The sequence below is a fragment of the Gouania willdenowi genome, chromosome 24 (genome assembly GCF_900634775.1).
Source record: "Gouania willdenowi chromosome 24, fGouWil2.1, whole genome shotgun sequence".
In the NCBI taxonomy this organism is placed as follows: Eukaryota; Metazoa; Chordata; class Actinopteri; order Blenniiformes; family Gobiesocidae; genus Gouania; species Gouania willdenowi.
In genome coordinates, this window is record NC_041066.1 from 4,566,291 (window position 1) to 4,590,042 (window position 23,752).

Consider the following 23,752-nt stretch of genomic DNA (forward strand, 5'->3'; position numbering starts at 1 on the left):
TGCCAATGAGTTCTAGGGTGTCGCCACGGAGCTCGTGTTAGAAGGCGGCGGCCGTCTCTCAACGGTTTTCATCTCTCCAGAAAGACAGAGAAAAATCCTGCCCGGGTCGGAGAGTGAGGTCGACACACTCCAGTTTCGGTGTCTTTCAGGTTCGACTGCGGACGGATTCCGGGAATGAGGGCGTGTGTGGGTATTTTGAACCAGCTCGTCGTTTAGTTAGAAGAAAGAGTGAGTTGGGGCGGTGAGAGAGGGGAGCCATTTTGTCCCGACTGTGTATGAGCAAAGAAAGAGTGGAGAACCGGACAAAGTCACCTGGGTTAACTGTCTACTATTTGTCCTCATGCGGAAAGAGGACAAGCCAGCCTTGTTAGGGGTGTAAAACGTCTCCAGTGTGTTATTTTGTTGGTGCGTTAGCAAGTTAGCTTAGCCGGCTGATCGCAGAGAGTGAACCGGGGCTGGACGGTCGTGTGGCCGAAGAGCTGGCTGTTGAACTCTGCAGAAAGACGAGGGTAAACGGGATCGTTTCAAAGTTGATCATCCTCATTGAACACCCGCTGGTTCTCCAATGGCGAAGAAGACGTACGACTTGCTGTTCAAGCTGCTGCTGATCGGGGACTCGGGCGTGGGGAAGACCTGTGTGCTGTTCCGCTTCTCCGACGACGCCTTCAACACAACCTTCATCTCCACCATAGGTGAGATTTTCTGGGTGTCTTGTAAGCCACGTGACCTTAGCCTCGGTTAGATTAATCTCGCTCTACCCTACAACTGGAAATGGTAGACGGGACATATTTGGTCTGCTAATGTGCTATTAGCTAACACAATGAAGTACGCCTCTGATTCGTTCCTCCTCTTAAAGCTAAGGGACATTCCTTAACAGATGTTTTTGTCCCAGTTTGATCTGAAATGGGCCAGACAAGACCAATTTCAGTACTTCATGAAAACTTCAACTTTACTTTGTCCTAGTTTTAAAGTCCCCACATGACATGATATAACACATTTAAAGTTTAAGGTAGTAATGCACTAATATGATTTTTCCATTAACAAAAGGCTAGTAACTTCTTTACACAAACCAATGGTGGATGTACAAAAGTATTAGTGTTTAACTCCTATGAGGAAACAAAATAAATACTAATAAAAAGCAAACCATAACCAAACAAAAATGTATGTCAAAAATAAAAATGTAACTTAAAATAATGAGCAAGATACAATTAAAACATAGCTATAAGTTGTACTGACATGGATTATTCTGACTACTCCTTTTTAATTAATTATGTCACATAAAGATGTATGAGAGCAGCCTTAATATCACCCAATTATCAAAGGTTTACTGAATCTGAACAGGTTTATTGATTAAGTTTTGATCAACTTAATAGTATTTTGGCAGTTCAGACGGTGTTTCGGGTGGTTTAGACGCTGTTGGAGATATTTGGGGGTGCACCTAATAAGCGCTCCCCAGAAACATTTCTCCAAAAAACAATAATTTCGTCACTGTGATGGCGTTTCATCCCGATTCTGTCAATTTTCACGTTCAACAGTGGATTACGTTTTCATTGGTCAATTCCATGATTATGTCAGATTCCATTAACATGAATTTTATAGGGCTCTACGATAGATGTTAATATGCTCGCCGTAACAATAATAATTTAAAATAAAATATGAGGAAAAATGACTAAAAATATCAGGTGGAAATGCAACCATGCTTTTATTTGACTTTAGCTCTTTACATACTTATTCTGGAATATATAGGTCTTCAGATAAGGTTTTTCCGGAAATTATTATCTGACATGTTTCGACTGACAACTGCCAGTCGTCCTCATAGGTGATTGCTTTGAACTCGTAGGGATACATCGAAGCAATCACCTGAGAAAGACTGGCAGTTGACAGTGGAAACATGTCAGGAGATAACAATGTCCTGAAAAACATTGTCTGAAAATAAGAAGCCTGAACATGTATTTAAAAAAAAAAAAAGACAAAATGAACTTGCTGGAATTGCCCTTGCTGGAATTACCCTTACTCTGGGTATGACCTTTTAATCTGTATCGTGCCACCTTTAGTAAGTGTTGCTTAGATGATAAAGCATTTAAGACTGGATGTTATCCTTCTAGCTGTGCAAATGCTGGCCACCCACCTAAAAGTTACTCTTGTCATGTTGGGCTTAAGTCTGTCATACCTGTGTTAACATTAATTAGTGATTGTTTGAAATTATTATTTCACTTTTCTCAGTCATCTATAGTAGCTTAGTTAAGGCAACTGGATTTGCTCGAAGATATTTCACCTCTTATCCAAGAAGACTTTTTATCTGCACGATCAAAGTCAAGTTGTCCTAATTAAGCTACAATCAGCAATTTGATGCATCAATTCTTATCTTACTGTGCAGCTGTATCTGATATTCAGTATATTCTTAAACTATTTAATTGGTTCACATGAAAATTGTGAAGTTTCAAGATTCTGTTGTTAAACACAGGGTCTCCATGGTCATGAAATTCCTGGAAAAAACAATTTTCCAGTCTTAGTCATAAAATATTTGAACTGTTTTGAAAATATAGCCTATTTTATTTTAATGTTTAACATATGTTAAACTCCAAATATGTTAAGCGTTATCTGAACGTGAAAGTGCTGCATACTGGCAGCATAATTAAGTGGGATTCACAAGATCTCACAATTTCCCTCTCAGCCTCATTTATAAAACAGTGCGTAGGTATCACCTCAGCTGGCTTACGCTAAAAACCAGGAAATGCATACGCAAAAAAAGATCTTTGTGCTTCAGAATTAAATCATGGAAATTTGGTAAAATGTTTTGAAAACTCATTGTGAAAGCGTGGGATCCCTGAAAACACTAAGTTAAGAAATTGTCTTCAGCTGTTCCAGTGACAACCAACTGATATTGGTAGAGGCGCTGATTTTTCGTCTGAGTTTCCCAAATTCCATTTGCGAGTTTACCCATTTCTGGGTCAGTTTGACCCTTTTCCATTTCATCGGCTTCCCCTACTCAGATTTCATAACTGGCTTTTAAAGTGATTGAAATTGTACCAAAGATGCATAATACTTTTAATGGAGTTCATATTATTAATTTGATGTTTCTCCACTGTATTTTCACCTATTTTACAAGCTGAAATCACGCAAGGTTCAAGGTCTGTCCTTTTGGTAAAGTTGCTACACATCAGGCTACCTGTTTTGCCATGGAAAATTGCATGTAAATGCATAATATTGTCCAAGATTATTTTGGTGAGGGTTTAGTCCTTGCCATATTACATCATATTTTGTTTGAGAATTGACATTTGTGTCATTTTGCCAACCCTGGCTTTCCAAAGAAAGTGAATTAAATTTGTCATATTGTTGTAAAACTTGCATGGTGAGGGTATGTTCATTGACGTATTGCAATTTCTGCTTGATTTTGTTTGAGTGAAACAACCAACAACATCATTGCTAATTCCGTTTCAGAGACTGAATGCAGTTTTTTCCGTCCGTTTTCCACGATCACAGAAAATCGGAGCCCCTAAATAAATTAGTGTTGTGTGCTTGCTGTGGCAAATAATGTGTCAATAGTCCAATGCAGTTAGTAATAAACAGGAATTTTGTGGTACTCAAATGCAATAAATGCTCTCAATTTGTGTTAAGTTGTATCTAGCGATTACCTTACTTTTAATAATGTTGATGCCTTTAAGGAAGATATTTCCCACCCTCTACAGTTTGCTCACATTGGCAATCAGGTGCAGACATTCAGAGAGACTCCTGTAAAAAAAAAAAAAGATAAAACTGTTGCATGCACAGGGTAAGCTAGTAGATGTCAGACTAAAATACTTTATTGTGAAGCCTTGACCTTACAGCTTTGAGTCGACTCGGCACTAACCAACACACCCTCAGATCAGTTTTACTTCAAACTGTTTGTAAAAGACCGCACATAAATAATATGCACACAAACTGTTTTACTGTAAACAAAGACAATTTAAGAGCTTACCAAGCTGTTTAACTAGTAATTTTAGCTGTTTATACAAGCAAAATATTAAGTAGTAAATAACCAAGGTAGAAATACTTCATGTTGACTCAGTGTAATAACAATAAATCAGCTATTGTTTACTTAAAGCATGGCTTAATTGTAGCTCAACTTGCCTGTATTTAACTTGTGGAAATAAAAACCTACTAAATCATTTATACTAACTAGCTTCAATCATCACTTTGTTGACCCTATGAATCCCCTAAGATTCGAAGTTTACTGCAAAGCATATGACTGAAATTGCATCATTTCTAAAGTTTGTTTTGTTAAATTTGTTTAGATGTAATTTTCGCCCAATTTTCAGTTTAATGAGTCAAAAGAATAGAAGAAAATCTTTGACTTTAAACTGGTTGAATAATGCAGTCAACATTAATTTTATATTGAAACCATATATTGTTATGGTTTGCACGAATGTATACCTCACGAAACAAGACTTACTCTATGGTGGTTATAAAGTACTAATTTTGCAAAGTCTTCTCTCCATGTAAATATGATATTGTGATTTATGTAGTTCAGATATGAGAATTTTGAGCTTTTTAAAATGTCTGTCTCTGTCAAATTGTTACCAAATATATCAATACTCGCAAAGATTTAACAGCAATAACATGGAAGATTAAAAATTGATTAAGTAATAAATTATGGTTAGCCTTGCAAAACTTTATTTTTGAAATGGTTTATTAGATCCTAATTTAGTTCTAAATCTTTCTTTCAACCTACACTGTTTTTGTTTACAGGCCATGTCAATTAATTATTTTTCCTTTGTCATGAAACCAGATTGAATCCCATTTAGCAGACACACGTCTAAACCGAACTGGATCACCTCTTTGTTCATCACAACTCAGTTCAACGTGACAATGGCATCAAGCTGCATTTCCCCCTGAAAAGCACTTGTGCAAATTTTCAATCTGGAGTAATGTTGCTAAATTAGGGATGCTCATGGTTAACAAATAACAAAAACTTCAATATTTAATACTAATGGTTCATTTATTTAAATTATGAACTTTTAATTCCACTCATGGGGTTGTGTCGACACGTGCGATACATACCGAAAGATGCAACTGGTGACCACTTTACAGCAGTGTAGTGAGCAAAACGGAGCTCTGTGTCAGACAAACTCACCCAAAAAATGAGGTAATTTGCAACACCAAGAGTCACAAAGGTTGTGTGAGTCCTGGCACAAACGGAACAACAAGCGCCCGTACACGGGCTTGTGCAGCTGTTGTGACTGAAAGTGTCAGAACCCGGCCGGACCCATCTGGTTCCGTCAGCTCTCGTGGGGCTCGTGGTCAGGTATCCTAGGATGAGGAAAAGCGAGGAGGGATAGACTTACATCTGGATGATGGATCCATGTTTTGTTTCTACTTTCATGATTCCAGTTAACAGTAGGTGAATCAGAGAGGCCTGTCAAACAATTATCAGGCTGACATGTTGCTTTTTCTTCATAAAAAACTTTAAAAAACATAAATTAAGAGAAATCCCATCTTTGTTCAATACTTTTCAGCAGCGCTGCAGGTGTGTGGTTTGAAAAATCCTAATATTCAATCATTGTTTCTGCTTGTTAAAAATCCTCTTTAACGTGTTGTGATTTAATGATTTTTGCAATAATAATAATAATTACCAAATTATCCTTCCCACTCCATTTGTTTCTTGATAAAGGGGCTCGAATAAAAATGTGTATTATTCTCAACTTTTTGTAATATTTTTTCTAACATGGTTGCTCTGATAAAAGGACATTCAATGTAAATGAGCTCACGTGTTTGTGTTTCTATGTTTGACATAAAATATTTGAACAACTCTCAGAAGTGTATAGAAACTTTTCCCTTAACTTTCCCCCTAACAGCAGATGAACCACCATTTAAAGGCCAACTTCGGCTCTCCACCATTAGCACCACTTCTGTCAGGCCTGCTCATGCTAGCCATGAAGCTAAATAGAAGCCGTTACTCTCTTTTGTGAAATAATCTGGTCAGCACATCAATAATATTACTGTTATTTAACTCCACTTTACTGGCAACAACAGTAGCTACCACCGGTTTCAGGGCCAGTTGAGTAGCTGTCACACTTGACCGAGTGGCTAACTAAGCTACACTGGCTAGCAGGGCCTCTTGCTCAATAGTTTTCATTCTGTTAGTTCCTATCTAAACCTAATCTACTTTAAATTCTTCTAATTATGCTTTAGACTTAATAATATACACAAAAATAATAATAAAAAAAGCATTGCAGATTTATCAAAAGTTTTGTACTTTAGAAGCAGTCATGCTACTTATACAACTGGTAAAACCAGTGTAAAATAGATTATAATTTGAAGTGAAATGTCAACAGTTTTAAGTAAATAAAAGGTGCTTAGTTGAGATATTTGCTCATGTCAAAAGCAGCTGCAAGGCTTCATAATAGATCGATAGATTGGTTTTCATGTTTGATGTTAGCAATAATGTCTAGTTTTAACCTCTTTTGAAAAGCTGATTGAATTTAGTGTTAACACTGTTTATTTTATTTATTCACATTAGACTACTGTTTTTCCTTGTAATTATTGTAACAGTGCACAATTATGCTGAGCAACACATGATGCAATAGATTTGTATTTAGTGTTGAGGTAAGAGTTCAAGACTGCTGTCCTGGTCAGACTATAAACACTTCATCAAGCCCCTCCTGCTTCCTGTCTGTCCTTGACACGCATGCGTGGAAACTTCATGCCACATGAGTCAAGTGGGTGAAATCCCAAGTTAAGGATCCATTTTCCAGCTGCATAAGCTCAACGCTTAGGAATAAAGTAACCAGAGACTGTCTTTGCTGAACCACACCAAGGAGCCACATTTGTCCGTGTGTTTTTACACGGTCTTGAATGTCTGCCAATGAACACACAGGCAATATATTGCACATAATGGACATGCAGGAAGAATTAGACTTACTGATACAGCACATACAGTAAATCTGATCATACTTGAGAATAAAGCTGTTTAAGTCTGGCATGTAATGAGGGACTGGCTTGTTTTTCTTAGTTTAAAATGCTGATTGTTACCTTTTCTCCTTGTGAAGGTGATTTTACAGTTTTTATGCTGTTCTAAGAAAATGTACGTCAAAATCTCTAAAACAAGTTTAAATTTGACATTATTTGAATGATATCGTGAGTCTGAGAATATAATTACTAGTATGACAACCTGATAAATGTATACAACATGAAATGTGTTTAATGTATATAAAAAATATGTGCACATTATTTTAAAATAACACACATTTAAAGTACTTTTTTGCATTATTTTGTACCTCAAAGGGATCCCCGACTGCTCTTGCAAGATTGGCCTAAAAGCTTCTAAATGTTCCTATTAGATGATCTATGCATAAAAAAACTTATGCATCATATAATGTTATAGCCCTTTAATGGTGAACCTAACTAGCACTTTAATGCTCTGTGTTCCACCATGAATTCAGCAAAGGATCGTGGCGTTGATGATAACATAGTGGTACCAATCTGTAAAAACCCCATTTACTTTGTGTTTCTGGCTTTGTTTGCTTTAACACTGACCGTTTAAATGGGACAAAATGTGCGGAAAGTTTTTCTGTGTTTTATCATCTTATGAGTAAATAATTACAAGTTGGTTTGAGTGAGTTTGTTTGTTTTCCTCTTCATAAGAGCTCATTCTTCTTTAAACACTTGAAATGCATTGCTGACTTTAAACATTTTCATCATTTAATATAACCTCAGCGTGTACGTTTATAATCAGCCTCCCGTCTCAGCTGCTGCAGCAGTACATTCATTCATAATATTATATATATATATGAATTAAAATTTTATCACTGATTTTTCATTTGAATTATTCAGACTATTTTTCACGTAATTTACCCGTAAAAATAAACCAATTTAAAATCGTAGCCCTCTTTCAAGACGAGAAACTTCTAGATTTTTTTTTTAAATGTTGGTAAGCAATTTAGCAAACTTGTTCCAAGTGCAAAATGCAGTCAGTCTTTTTCTTTTTCTCAACTCAAAATGAAAACCTTAAACAAAACACTAAAGTAAGGTCCACACTTGCTACATAACAATCTAGTGACTTGAATTTGTTTTCGAGGTAACACACTCCTGTTATTAAAATCCTACTTTAGGCAGTCACTTGAATGTGCTGTATAAATCCAAGCCATTATTATGATACGGACAAAAGCAGATGAACCAAACAAATCAAGAAATGCTTGTCACATGGAAGTATTAGGGGTCATATTAAAGAGTTGATTAAATTGATTGTTCACTTTTCTATCATGATTGTTAGGTTTGGTTGTTCATGAATGAGTTAAAATAGTGATGTATGTGAAGTAGTTTAATTATGGTGACAGTATTTGAGAACAAATGGCACAGGCTCACCGAAATAAGAATAATAAACCACAGACTGAAAATGCTACATAATGTTTATCTACTGTATAGGATCGCCTCCTCGCATTCATTAACTGGAGTTGGGAGATGCATGTGTTCTCTCATACCTATTGAGGGAGACGTGCATAACTGCTCCTTAAAATACCTCCATTGGAAAGCCCCCTCATGAGCCCCCATCCTCATTTTAGTCTTGAGTGCCCCTCCACGTCACAGCATATGCGTTATGACACTGCTTAATGTGGCAACCCTGAGCACTTTATAAAAAGGCAGAAGTAGATAGAGGAATTTCTTTGCCTCCTTTGGGATTAAAAAGAGAGTGTGGTCATTAATCATGTACGCCCTGCATTAGACATTCACACTCTGCAACTGCCTGTTGTGAAACAAAAACCCATCTTTCCCATGATTTTCCTACATGTTTTGTTATTACACAATCCATGTCTTTTTTGTTTTTTGGGGGGTCAACTTCATTTTCTGAGTGGCTGAATCCCATTTTGCTGTCCAGCTTTACATTTTTGTCTCCCAGGTTGTTCCTCATGTACAGTGAGTCACACATTGGCTGCTTCACCGGGCCCCACCTAAGGCACAGCTGTTTCTCATCCAATCACATTTTCTGACCACAGCAGAACTAAACAGAGCAGACCTTCACCCAAAAAGGCACTTTGGCCATGAGTTTAATAAATCATTGCTTCTTATACTCAATGATGTCAACGCTGCATTTTTCACAGTACTGTACACGTTTCAGCTTTGATTGGTTTCAAAGGTTGAAGGTTAAATCTTTAGATGGCAATGCCGCAATATTGTGACAGCAAGTGTATCTGCATAACACTAACTAATATTGAAGATTCCTGCAGTTGCTTTGTTCCACTCGGTGACAAACACTTAGTTTCAATACAGACTTATCTGTATGTTTTTAGATAGAACATAGCTTAAAACCTGCCTTTTGGGACATTGGCCACGGTTACATAGAATTAAAGTGTTCTGCTTAGTATTTCCATGGAAATCATAATTCCTAAATTGAGGTTTACATGGAAAACAGGTTTATTTGGCTTTAGTCAATTCAGCTTTAGGTCTGGGTGTTGGGAAGGCTTCTCATGGACAGGGCAAACGTGACGTATTACGTCTATAGGGAAAAAACACAAACCCTTTCTTTTTGGCTACAACATAGACCACATAACTGTTTTCACTTTTATTTTGATTGTGGTTTTGAAGCAGCAGCTGGACAATAACATACAGTTTCACTTTCGTCCGCTGAGCAGCAAAAGTGAGCAGTGGAGAAGAGAGGCAGAAAACCATACTTAGGCCAATCATAGCCAGTAGGGATGTGAATCTTTGGGTGTCTCACGATTCGATTCTGATTCTTAGGGTCACGATTTGATTCAAAATCAATTCTCGATTCAAACGATTCTCGATTCAAAAATTGATACAATGCATAGTGTGTTAAAGCAAATTATAGCATCAAAACAATAGTTTGTATCAGACCATTTTAAATAAACTGATTCCAATGATGTAATCACACAAAAGCAAAATTAAGACAAAAGGTTGTGATTATTTATTCATGCTAAACAAATAGTCAGCACAAGGAGTGTGTGTTTTTATGTAATACATTATAAGTTGGGGTTGCTCTTTCCTGTTGAGTTCGTGTCATAGTTTATGGTCATTGGTCATAGACTGTAATGGTCTGGGTGAGTTTGTGTGTTTTGACCTAACACTGTTGCCATAGTAGTCAGAAGTCGCCATCTTGAGAGCCCATGGCCTACTAGTCTCTACTAAGTTTTTGTATTTTCAGCTTGAAAAACATATGCTTGTGAGTATGTTTAAGAGTACTGTTTGATAACACTCCTAAGACTATTTCTGAAAGTTAAGCATAAACAGTGTTATATACAGTGGGTACAGAAAGTATTCAGACATCTTTCAATTTTTCATTCTTCGTTTCATTGCAGCCATTTGCTAAAATCAAAAAAGTTCATTTTATTTCCCATTAATGTACACTTAGCACCCCATCTTGACAGAAAAAAACAGAAATGTAGACATTTTTATAAATTTATATAGGAGACAAACTGAAATATGACATGGTCATAAGTATTCGGACCCTTTGCTGTGACACTCATATTTAACTCACATGCTGTCTATTTCTTCTGATCCTCCTTGAGATGGTTCTGCTCCTTCATTGGAGTCCAGCTGTGTTTAATTAAACTGATTGGACTTTATTAGGAAAGGCACACACCTGTCTATATAAGACCTTAGAGCTCGCAGTGCATGTCAGAGCAAATGAGAATGATGAGGTCAAAGGAACTGCCCAAGGAGCTCAGAGACAGAATTGTGGCAAGGCTCAGATTTGGTCAAGGTTACAAAAGAATTTCTGCAGCACTCAAGGTTCCTAAGAGCGCAGTGACCTCCATAATTCTTAAATGGAAGAAGTTTGGGGCGACCAGAACTCTTTCTAGATCTGGCTGTCCAGCTAAACTGAGCAATCGTGGGAGACGAGCCTTGGTGAGAGAGGTAAAGCAGAACCCAAAGATCACTGTGGCTGAGCTCCAGGGATGCAGTTGGGAGATGGGAGAAAGTTCCACAAAGTCAACTATTACTGCAGCCCTCCACCAGTTGGGGTTTTATGGTAGAGTGGACCGATTGAAGCCTCTCCTCAGTGCAAGACGTATGAAAGTTAAAAAAAAAACACATGAAAAACTCCCAGACTATGAGAAATTAGATTCTCTGGTCTGATGAGACCAAGATTGATCTTTTTGGCATTAATTCTAAGCAGTATGTGTGGAGAAAACCAGGCACTGCTCATCACCTGCCCAATACAATCCCAACAGTGAAACATGGTGCTGGCAGCATCATGCTATGGGGGTGTTTTTCAGCTGCAGGGACAGGATGACTGGTTGCAATTGAAGGAAAGATGAATGCGGCCAAGTACAGAGATATCCTGGAAGAAACCCTCTTCCAGAGTGCTCAAGACCTCAGACTGAGCTGAAGGTTCACCTTCCAACAAGACAATGACCATAAGCACACAGCTAAAAATAACAGGAGTGGCATCGGAACAGCTCTGTGACCATTCCTGACGAGCCCAGCCAGAGCCCTGACCTAAACCCAATTGAGCATGTCTGGAGAGACCTGTGAAAAACCTGTTGCATCATTCCCAAGAAGACTCATAGCTATATTAGCTCAAAAGGTGCTTCTACTCAATACTGAGCAAAGGGTCTGAATACTTATGACCATGTGATATTTCAGTTTTTCTTTTTTATTAAATTTGCAAAAAAAATCTACATTTCTGTTTTTTCTGTCGAGATGGGGTGCTGACTGTACATTAATGAGAAATAAAATGAACTTTTTTGATTTTAGCAAATGCCTGCAGTTAAACAAAAAGTGAAAAACTTCATAATGATCCACACATCATAGTGAAGCTCTGGTTTTTCATGCCCCGATGAAGCCTGTTCCGTTTGCCGATGTTTGTGTGTGTGTGTAGTAAGTCAGTGTGAATGTCTGCATGTCTTTATGCTTCCGTCCATCCACTCTTTTTATTAGATCCATATTGTCGTCTTATTTCTTGGTTATTGGCTTGCTGCAACCATGTCTTGTAAGGCTCTTATTAGATAAATGGTCTCAGCTTGAGTCCGGGCAGCCATCTTGGATTATGTCATCAGCGCATCATTGCGACATGTCGAGCATGCGCAGAACGACCGAAATTAACCTTAAGCGGAATTAAGTGTATACAAGATTGATAAATTATTTTATTTGTAATTAAAATTGGAATAAACAAGCCATCTTATTCGGGATTTAATTTTAATTTGGAAATACATTTGCATTAGGAATTAAGTGTTTACAGGCTCAGTTCAAAGAGGATTTAACTTTTATTCTGAATTAAAGCTCCCGTTTAAACATGGCCAATGTGACTGTGGTGGAGTTGAGGTTGCAGGCCACTTTAGTTTAGCCCGGTGTCACTTACTGAATTTACATCCGTACTGAGATTATAACCATAACATAATCCAATAAACAAATAAAACATGTCTGTTCACTTTGAAAATAAACAAAAATCAATTGTTTTTAGCAAAAATTCATTTTTTGGTAGTGCACATATCTCAGTACGATGTGCTGTCAGTACATGACATCGTGTACGTCAAAGATGTTTTTCCCTGCTGAACTATTTACGATTTAATTTATTTCCCCCAAGCTTCAGGCTCGACGCTGCTACTGCTATTTTAACATTTTCTTGTTTTCAAATGTCTTTCTGTATCATTTGTTGAGCATTCTTATTTTTTTTAGTGCATTTCTATTGTAATGGATATCCTTTATGCTGATGCTTTTGTTTCATTGTGTTTTACAGGAATAGACTTCAAGATCAAAACTGTTGAATTACATGGAAAGAAGATCAAGCTACAGATCTGGTGAGCTTGTTTTTAAACTCGGATTCGTTAAAACATTTAGAATACTGATGCATCTTACTAGATTTGTCTTTCTGTTGATGCAGAGCAGATATTGGGTTGGCTCTTAGATTACGGCAACTTTAAATAATTGTTTTTACATGTAGAAAACCCAAACTCTCACACAATTAATAAAAAAAAAAAAGATGGAGGTCCTTGTAGCAGCACAGGCAACCTCTGCTGAATCAAGCAGCCTTGCCAAGGTTGGATTTACTCAACTAATAGAAATCAAATAATATATATAAGCTATACAGTAGTGGGGCAATTATTGCCTCTTTTGTGTATTCCATTTATACAAATTAAATTAAATAATACCCATAAAACAGTTATTACATTTTATTTCAAATAAGTGGTGTAGGTTTGAACTTGTTAAAACAAATGAAGTTATGATTTTTTTTTTATTATTTAACATCATTTTAAGATTATAGTAATTTCTTTTGTTTTTGGCAAATTTTGAAAAATCGGAATTTTTTCACATATATATATTTAGAATAGTCTAAATGTACCAGGAGTTAACAACAAAAACTGCACTTAGCATGTTAAAAAAAAATCTAGTTGCTCAGACCTCCAACTTCTTTACCATGTAGTTTTTGGCTTCCAGACAGTGTGAGTTTAAGACTCCTACTTTACAGTGTTAAACTAATGTATTTAATAAAAGTATTGGTGGTTTTATTCTGCTTTTAGGTGCTTTTACTCATTTTAAAATGTGTCAGCCATGCACAGAGCAGCAGATGTGTTAAGAGCCGTACAGTGATTGTTTTGTTATATCACAATGAAACATCTGTTTGATAAATGTCCCTCAAGCACTGAAGTATGCATGGGCAGGAAATGGTCTGTAGAGGGGCCACTGACCTGACATTTAACAGCTTTGTCCAGCCCAAACCTTATCTTGAACTGTTTTATTAGGCATTTGTCTGAAATGGGTTAGAGCCAAATTATACAACAAAGGTTACTGTCAAATTAGTTTGTTTTTTTTTAATAGAATATGAGCCTTGCTGTATGTAATAAGTTAGTTACTGTGAAAGTCAATCATGTGCAAAGAACCTGTTGGCAGAATACTTTTAGTTATTATTGTTTTCTTTTACTCTAACATCCTCCTTTGGCTGACACTCTTGTAGCTAAGGCTTGGCTGAGGGCTGGTGGTGCGTATCGATTAGCACGAGAAAGATGCGCAGTTAGATGATGAGGTGAATTGAAGGCTGACCTTTGGAAAAAGGAAGAATGATGTTAAAAACGTATAAACGACTCATTCTTGACAAGTTCAGACTTAAAAGAAATTGGTTTAATTCGAGTTCAAACCTTGTCGGGTCCAACTATTGATGCCCGATTACACGTCCACTGGCACCGCAATTTCAGAATATGCTTTTTTTAACAATTCAAACTTTTATTGTACTTTCAATATTGCAAACAAACGTTTATCGACAGAACATGCATAATGGAGGTCATAAAAGTAAAACAAAACTGGATAAATAAAAACAAAGAGGGGAGGAATGTCAACTGGCAAGCTAGGGGAATCAACACATCTGTTGACTAAAACAAACCCATTTTTCTGTCATCAGAAGATGTTTTTTGAACGGTTCACGGATATGTCGAGTGGCTGTGCCAGTTCAGTCATCCCACTGCACGGATGATGTTCGGTACAGTTGCTTTTACTGGACTAATGTGACTTGCTGAATAATCCACACATTATTTACTCAGCCGTATTGTTCGTATCCTCAAATTGAAAAGAAGAAAACGACATCCTATACGATACATGTAGTGCAATCTTTTCATGGCAACTAAATTATTTAGTCTCTTGTATTGCATAGTTGTGACCGTTATCAGCCCATCCAAAGGAAAGGTAAGCTAAACTTTGACTACACAGCCATAGGAAAGTGGTGATGTCCCAATTTGTGCTCTTTAATTATTGCAGATGAGTTATTGGTCAATGTTTGCCACAAAATGTAATATCCATTCACATCTGCATATTTTTTTTCCACCAGTATTTTTGGTCTTTTTACAATTTCTTTAAAAATAGTTTCCTTCCTTTTTATAGAATTAAAAATGTTCATCATACAATCCAATGAATTTAATCGGAATCAGAATTCCTTTATTAATCCCAGGGGGAAATTACTTATGTTACAGCCACAGAAAAAAAAATCCCAAATAAAAGAAAAAAACATTTAGCAAAGACAAAATAAAGAACAAATGTTAAATAAGTGTATAATTAAGTAAAAAAATGTTAAAAAAGAAAACAATTGGGATCAGATACACACACATTACAGTAGTATAATAGATAATACTAATAATATTAATACAAATATGATACAGATATTTACAAAATAATACCAATATACAAATATGATTTAGATATTTACAACAATCAAGCTGTGAGGTTACAGTGATAAATCATACAGTTTGATCGCCACAGGCAGGAATGATTTCCTGTGGCTTTCTGTGGAGCAGCGTGGTTGGATCCGCCTGGTGCTGAAGGTGCTTCTGTGAGTGACCAGCACTTCATGGTGTGGGTGGGACTCATTGACCAAGATGGCCTTCACCTTGGACAGGCTCCTCCTCTCTGTCACCACTGTCAGAGTCCATTTTAATCCCCACAATGTCACTGGCCATGCGGATGAGTCTGTTGGAGTCTGTGACCCTCAGTCTGCTCCCCCAGGAAACAGCGTAGAGGATCACACTCGCCACCACAGACCCATAAAACATCCTCAGCATTTTTCTGCAGACGTTGAAGAACCTCAGTCCTCTCAGAAAATAGAGGCGGCTTTGGCCCTTCCTGTAGAGGGAGTCAGTGTTCTTCCCCCAGTCCAGTTTATTGTCAGTCACCACTCCCAGGTATTTGTACTTCTCCACAATGTCCATACTGACCCCCTGGATGGAGATAGGGCTGACTGGCCTCTTGGTTCTCCTCAGGTCCACAATCAGCAACTTGGTCTTTGTCACATTGAGCTGTAGATGGTTCTGCTCACTCCATGTGACAAAGCTGTCCACAACAGCCCTGTACTTCACCTCATCCCCCTCCCTGATACATCCACCCACTGCAGAGTCGTCCGAGAACTTCTGGAGATGACAGGTGTCAGTGCAGTAGTTGAAATTTGTGGTGAAGTGGAAGAAAGAGAGTACAGTCCTTTGAGGGGCCCCGGTGTTGCTGACCACATTGTCGGACACACAGCGTCGCAGGCGTACATACTGTACTGTGGTCTGCCAGTTAGGTAGGCCACAATCCAGGACACAATGGAGGAGTCAACCTGCATCTCTGTCAGCTTCTCACCCAGTAGAGTGGACGGATGGTGTTAAAAGCACTGGAAAAGTCAAAGAACATGACACTCACAGTGCTCGCCGGCTTGTCCAGGTGAGAGTAGACACGGTTGAGCAGGAGGTGATGGCGTCCTCAACTCCAACCTTGGGCTTGGTAGGCAAACTGTACTGGGTCCAGGTGTGGTCTGAATTTAGCTTATTTCTAGGCTGTTTATTCATCTAGGGTGAGTCCTTCCTTTCACTCATGAGTAAGCTGGGATTCACTTTATTTTCTGTCCATTCATAAAGATGCAGTTTGTGTGGTGCAGAGCAACAAGTTAAAACATCTCTATTTGGTTTAAGCAGCAGAGACCTCAAAAAAGGCTTTACACTATCAGTGAGTTTTAAAAAAAAAAGATCTCCGATCATATGAATTAGGATGTTTTTTTTTTTTTTTTTAGGTACTGACTGAATTCCTTCGGTATTACCTGATACAGATTCACGGAAAATCAACCGGTACCATGTTTTGGGACCTAAGCGCAGCCTTGTGACTGTGAGGGAGTGGAAGAATTTCCAGCAGTACCTGAACATATCATTTGTTGTCTGTGTGGGTGTGTGGCCCTTTAACTGCTTGACCAGTGTGCGGAGTAAGGGGGCGTATTTGACCGGAGCAGATCGATTATAAGCTGCATGCCTTTTTTGAGTGATTGGCAAAATAAATGTTGCAGCTGTTGAATTAAACCTGATTTCCATGTCATACTCAATGATTGCTGTGAAGCAAGAGAGTTCTGTCCACCATCAGCCTGAAATGGACAGAAGTCTCCGGTATGAAAGTAAACGGGACCGCCTCGCTTTGCTAAACAAAACAAGTGCACACACACACACACACTAACAGCAGACGCTGCCTCTGCTTTCAGAGTCGGTAGACTGGGGAAGAAGTCCGGAGCTCAGGAGCTCCACTCCAACCAAGAGACATTTTTGCCGTTCGCACATAGGCTTTTACATTTGTGCACAAATGCGAGTGAAATAACGTCATGTCACGTAAAGCAAACAACTCTTCCATATAAATTAGATGAATAAAACAATGCAATGGAAGCATCTACAGAAAGTTTCATCACAACAATGACGTATTTGATTGGCTCGGCGAACTAAGACATTACAGCCGATCACATTAATTGCATAAAATGCTAAATATAGCCGATCAGATGTAACCGATCGGATCAGTGTAAAGTCTACCTCAAAACTGTAATCTGGCACATGATTCTATCCAACTGTCATGTTATTATTATTATTATTTGAAAGTCATCCTAACAGAACTGAGTTTTGTGATTGTAGGAAGTTACTCGGTCTTCTCTCGTTGCTTCTCTCTGTGTGGATGCAGGAATTTGAGAAGTGTTGCTACGTACAGAAACAACCTGTGGAAATGGAACGACTTTTAATAACTCCAGCTAGGCCATCCTCATTGAAAGCACCATAAGAGCTAAAAAAAAAAAAAAGTACACTAAGAAACCAGACAAACCGTGCAGATCTCCTTTATCTGTAATCAATGACAAACCTAGACTGTCTGCTCCTTACGCTGGGACGAGGAGGAACAAGCTTAGATGTATTAAATGAGGATTTGGCAGTATTTCTATAAAAATACGCATCTATAGGAACTTTTGGCTCCAAACATCCAACATTTCTAATAATGGGACATCATTAAGTCAAAGCCCTCTCTCTCTTTATCTCTCTTTCTCTCTTTCTCTCTCGCTCGATGGATTGATGTTGGCAGGCTCTTGTTCAGATAACTAAATGTGTCGGTAGTTGTTCGTACTCGTGCAGACGTGTTGAGGGACATGCTTAGCCTGCGGATTCAAAGGTTGTTTTTTTTTTTCACGCCCAACTTTACTTATTTCTTGTTTTGCAGAGGCCTCGCGGCCAGTTGAATAAATTGAATCAATATTGGTGTTGTTTCTCAGTGGTGTCGATGCACTTCCTCTCACAGTAGGAGTGTCTCTGTGTGTCTGTTGTGTGCATCATATCCATGGTGTTTCCTGCCTCGTTTGCCCTCCTATTGGATCAGATGACCTTATCTGAAGTGTATGAGTGGTGGTAATGGGGCAATAAGTATTCTATCAGACTTATTTGGAGACTGAAATCTTTTGTCAAACTATAAGTGGTTTGTAAATAACTAAAGACTGTATATAATGTGAGACTAAAGAATAGTATAATATAAAGTGTGTTGCTGTGAAGATTTCGCAGAACAGCAAAACATATTTAGTTATAAAACTATATAAGATCAAAAAAGCTTCAAAGATAAAAGAAACCAGTCTTATTGAGCATGACTGCACAATAGATTAATGTTGAATTGTTTGGCTCTGAACTGGACTGAAATTCAAGCTTTACTTGAAATGAGACTATTGAAATCTTTAATGTTTAGGATAGGATAACCACATTTGGTGTATGGCTTCAGGGTATCAATTCCTTAATGGAGTTCGAAAATGGAGAGTACGCAAATATTTTCTCTGGAGTTAATGCCCCTGTGCCGTTTTTCTTCACTAGGTTCGAGGTATTTTCATAGGGAACAGCTTTTCTTAGAAACCATTTAAGATAGTTAATAATTTTATATTCTGATGTGATAATATTTTTTTATGTATACATCTAAGTTCTTAGATTTAGGACATTTAGGAAAAGGTTGAGTTATAATGAGAACCAATTTGGAGGGGGATGTTGATGACTGTTGTCTTGTTTTATTTTATGATTAAAACTTGTTAGCATGTATAACTAATTTTATTATTGATAAACTTTTCTCCAGCTGTGTCTAAATCCTATTCTGCTTCCACCCACTGTTCAGTTCATGGCTTTATTTTGGGTTTTTTAATCACTCTTACTAAACTGTGTGACTCCCAGTGGACATATTGGGAATAGCAGTTACTTTTATTAAAGTTTGCATTTAACTGTTCGTTGTCATTTTTTATTTAAACTGTCCACAAGCTGTACCCCATGTGTGTGACACTCTCAGATTAGATGTAGACTAATATCAAACAATGTTGGATTGAAAAGCTGATTTTGTGCCAGAAAGAATCAACACATTAAAATATTTTTATAATTTTAAATATTTAAACATTAGACCAATTTGATGTTAAGTATAGTGTTTTACTGTTGTAGGCTCATCATACATGTTTTCTTCTCTTCTTAAACAAACGTTCTAACTTTTCAACCAAACTTCATTTTAGTGTAAACATATTAATGCTTTGTGTGTGTTTGCATGCAGGGACACAGCAGGCCAGGAACGGTTCCACACCATCACCACCTCCTACTACAGAGGAGCCATGGGCATCATGCTGGTTTACGACATCACCAACGCCAAGAGCTTCGAGAATATCAGCAAATGGCTCCGCAACATTGACGAGGTGGGACACGCACATGATTCACACGGGGAATAATCATTAACTATGTATTGTTTGAAACGTGTCAGCTTAAGTATGAAACGCTAAAGTGATGAATTTAATTGAAATTTGGATGAATTACCAGTACTTTTAAGTTACGGGATTCTGTCATCAAATGTGGACCTATTGTCATTGAAAAACTATTCATGACTAGAAGTGGGAAACAAACACCCTGCAAACCAGGGTTGTAAATCACCTGGACAATATTATATATATTTCACCTACAGATGGAATAAAAAATATCAAGCAATTCGAATATTTTGACAATTTTATTTCTGAACCGTTTCAGGCATTTCAATAAAATATTTTTTAACAAAAAGGAAAGAAGACCCAGGGCTCGAGACTGCGACCAAAATGGCCGCATATGCGAGTATATTTTCAATCTGTGCGAGTGAAAATTTGATTTGGTCGCATCCGTGCGAGTACGTATAGGGTGACGTTATTTTATACGGAGCGGCTGAGCGCTTCGTCACGTCCCACAGAGTGCACTTCTCTCTCTCTCTCTGTGTGTGTGTGTGTGTGTGTGTGTGTGTGTGTGCACTGCGGGATTACCGTAAAACCGTCTATAAACGGGCACAAATTAGCTGGCGGCTAGGTTGACTGAGGATTTTGGAGTGGAGGCTGACTGCAGTGCTGCGGGTGAGGAGACGTGCTGAGCTCAGTGATAGAACATACACGCTCATCAGAATCAGCATATCACAATCCATATCACTACAACTTATATCTTTTTATTTATTAGTATTTATTTTGGGTCATCACAGGAGTTAAAAACTAATATTTTCTTTAAAAAATGATAAATATTTCTTAAAAAAATTGAATTTAAAAAATGAAAGTGGAAGAAACAGAATTTGGAAAAAAAATAAAATGGATTTTATTGGGCCCTAGTTACCTCTAGTCAGGGTATGACTTTAGGAAAATATTATGGGGGCAATTTAGGCCCCCGTAGTTTTAAAAAAATGGGGGCATTTTTAAAACATGGGGGCCAGGGAAAATGTTTTTCTTACAGCTTGGATACTTTTCTAGATAAAAAAATGAGTTATTTTATTTATTTTTTATTTTTCCAATTTTTTTCTACCATTGGAAGCTTCTCAGTCTCTAATAAACTTGATAAATAACTCCAGTCTGGACTTATTGTGCCTTTAAAGATGAATTAAAAGCTTTATTTTGAAACATGCATTTGATGTTTTATTTTGAAAAACAGTTCATACATACCTCTGGATCATGTTGGTGTTTCACATGTTTAATTCCAAAACACAAACCATAGGTGACATTGAGGGGCTGCTGCTGGTGGTTCTAAAGCAAACCTGTGACCTTGAGTTCCATAGGTCACAGGAACAGATTTACACTCTGTGTTAATAAAGGTTGATGTTAAGTTAACGCGTCACTCAGGATTGTTTTCACCTGCCTTTTTTAAGATATATATATATATTAATTTTTTTTTATTCTGCAGCATGCAAATGAGGACGTTGAGCGAATGCTGCTAGGCAACAAGTGTGACATGGAGGACAAGCGGGTCGTACCAAAAGCCAAGGGGGAGCAGGTGAGACGGAGCTCAGCTCCTTTTTGTCATCAGCGTCCTGTGCTCTGATTGGCTGACGTGTTGCTGCCTCTTTGTTCTGCTGAGCTGAGACAATGTGTCATTAAGTCGATCACAATCACATTGAATATTTTGATTCCAACAGTGCAGGAATCTGGAAACGGACGAACATCTTTTATCAGATAGAGAGATAAAGTGTAGGCCTCAGATCAACAAATCAAGGATGATTTAATTGAAAAAAAGATAAAAAGTTTGAAATTGCCTCAAAAGTTTGTTTTTTATCTCCACTGTAACACTCATAAGTTTGGCACATTGTATTATGGGATGGATAGAAGTGTTTTTACTTTGTATTATGAAATCTTTTCATCTCCAGCAGTTTTAACATTTATGTGACGGGGGAGAACAGCCCAGTCTGAAGAAACCAATCAGATGTCAGTGACCTTTCTGTCATTTAAAGTTATGATTGGATTAGATGCTAGCACGTGTCCTCGCTTTGTACGGAGAAAGTCTCTCATAAATCTTTATTGATTGGCCCTGAAAAGTCGCACAGTTATTTTGTGCTTTTACTGAAGTGTTGGGATTCATGTTGAAGAGTTGAAACGACTCAACTCACTAACTCTGAACTCACTCAGGGTTTGATTTAATGTCAGGCGTGGTTCAGACGATCCCATTACATCAGCCTGAGCCAGTGAAGACATGTGCATGAGTTCAAGGCCACACGTTGAGCAACACACACACGCACACACACACCAGACCTGGATTCGGACGTGTGTGATTAAAAAAAATGGTGACTCATGTTTTCTTGTCCGCTTCATGAATTTTGACACGCTGCTGTTTTCTTTCCTCTTCAGATCGCGCGGGAGCACGGCATTAGGTTTTTTGAGACGAGTGCTAAGGCCAACATCAACATCGAAAAGGGTTTCCTCACATTAGCAGAAGACATCCTCAGAAAGGTGAGCTCACTAAACAGACGCACGCATGCAGCAAGTGAGTACGAGTGTAACTGCAGGGTTTTTCATACACTGGCTTTGCATTGTACAGTTTGATTCTTGTTCTGACTGGAGAAGCTGAAATGTTTAGCAGCTTTTTTTGTTTACACTTTCAGTCAGAAATGAGAAGATGCCTTTTACAATTACAAACGTGACGTTTTTATCTAAAAGTGCAAAAAATTCATCAAGTTTTCTTCGGATGAACACGGAACAAAATTTTGATAAATATTATTTATTGTTTTTTTTTTTTTGCAACTAAATAAAACTTACACAGTTGCTCCACATGTTTCATTGATTATCAGGGAAAGGACTTTAAACCATGTGCTTAAACACATTTATTCTATCCTGCATTTTTTTTCTATTGGCAGCTCAATTAATTACTGATACTGTGACGTCTAAGTCATGAATACATTGATGGTAAAGCAATCACAGCATTCAGTAACAAACTAACTTCACATCTGAAATCATACGTTCTATGAGCACATTTTACGTCTGTTTCTCATACATAGCACATCCAAAAGGTTTGTTTTTTCTCTGGCAAATCACACCATTTACTCTTCAGGCTCATATTAGTATTACAGACACACCAAAGAATTACAGTAATCAGAGCTAAATTACCACAGAAAGTATGCTCTGCTTCCCCCCCAAACTATGGAAAATGATTAAAATAACTGCCTAAAGTAGGATTTTATTAACATGTTTCACCTCAGAAACAAATGTTAATCACTAGACTGATCTGCTGTCTTGTTATGTAGCAAGTGTTGCTAATGCTACACCACTTTTGTTAATCAAAGTAAAAAGACTGTGACTAAAATGACTCGTCATCCTTTTAATTTGATGTTAATTGTACTTTGAACCAGTTTTAAAAATTGCTTACATACATTTTTAAAAATGTTTGAAAATTACCCTGATCTTTTATTCCTTTTAGGGCGATGGTTTTAAGTGGGTGAATTTGTTTGTTTTATTGGTAAATAACTTTAAAATAGTCTAAATGGTCTGAATTAAGGAAAAAAAAGAGAAATTTGTGATCGTGATTTTACAAAAAAAAATCGTGATTTTTCATTTTTTTTCCCATATTGCCCACCCCTAGTATTACTAAATATCTGGTCTAATTCAGTATTTGCATATTTCTTCCTGAACATGATCTGTTCACATCAATCAGTGTAGTTTTTGAAAGTACTCATGTTGATTTGTGACAAATACTCACATTTCAAGTCAAAACTGTCGATCAGCGTTTCCTGCTCAGCTGAACTGCAGCAAACGTGCTGCTAATGAGTTGGTTTAATTAGTGTTACCTCATCATGCTGCGTTTCACCTGGACTGATTTTACTCCTGCTATTGAACCGTTGCCATAGTTACCAATAGAAGCATGGAGCTGTCAGCTGAGCGAGGCCAAAGTAGCGATGAACGTTTACTGAAATGAAAGACAGCGAGTGTGTGAAGTGTGGGAGCAGTACACGCAGCGTTAGCTTTTTATAGCAGCATCTTCCACCAACACTATCCTTTATTTTCAACATTTTTATACTTAAGGATATTCCAAGTGAAAATGTATTTCTTCATGCCACAGACATAACTCCAGGATGTTCAACTTTTTTTAAATGACATTTTTAATGTAATTTGAGGACATATGTTGGAGTAGTTTCTAGTAAACAATTTGCAATTTAAAAATTGCATAAATCGTGTGACTGAGCAACAAAAAATTACAAATGTATATTGGGAAGGGTCATCAATTTATTTATCATTTATGTTGTTGTAATTTAATAAAATATATTCCAAGATTCTAAAGTTCTTCTG

General features: G+C 37.5%; 1 protein-coding gene across 1 annotated transcript in view; it reads left to right on the top strand.

Moving 5' to 3' along the window:
* rab10 (RAB10, member RAS oncogene family) overlaps nt 1–23,752 on the top strand; it is a 25,436-nt gene continuing 1,684 nt past the window's right edge. Inside the window, exons 1-5 of the mRNA XM_028439838.1 lie at nt 1–692; nt 12,677–12,737; nt 19,258–19,396; nt 20,883–20,972; nt 21,821–21,922. Of these exons, the coding sequence (XP_028295639.1) occupies nt 566–692; nt 12,677–12,737; nt 19,258–19,396; nt 20,883–20,972; nt 21,821–21,922 (519 nt within the window). The 5' untranslated portion in view covers nt 1–565. The remainder of the gene's footprint in view (nt 693–12,676; nt 12,738–19,257; nt 19,397–20,882; nt 20,973–21,820; nt 21,923–23,752) is intronic.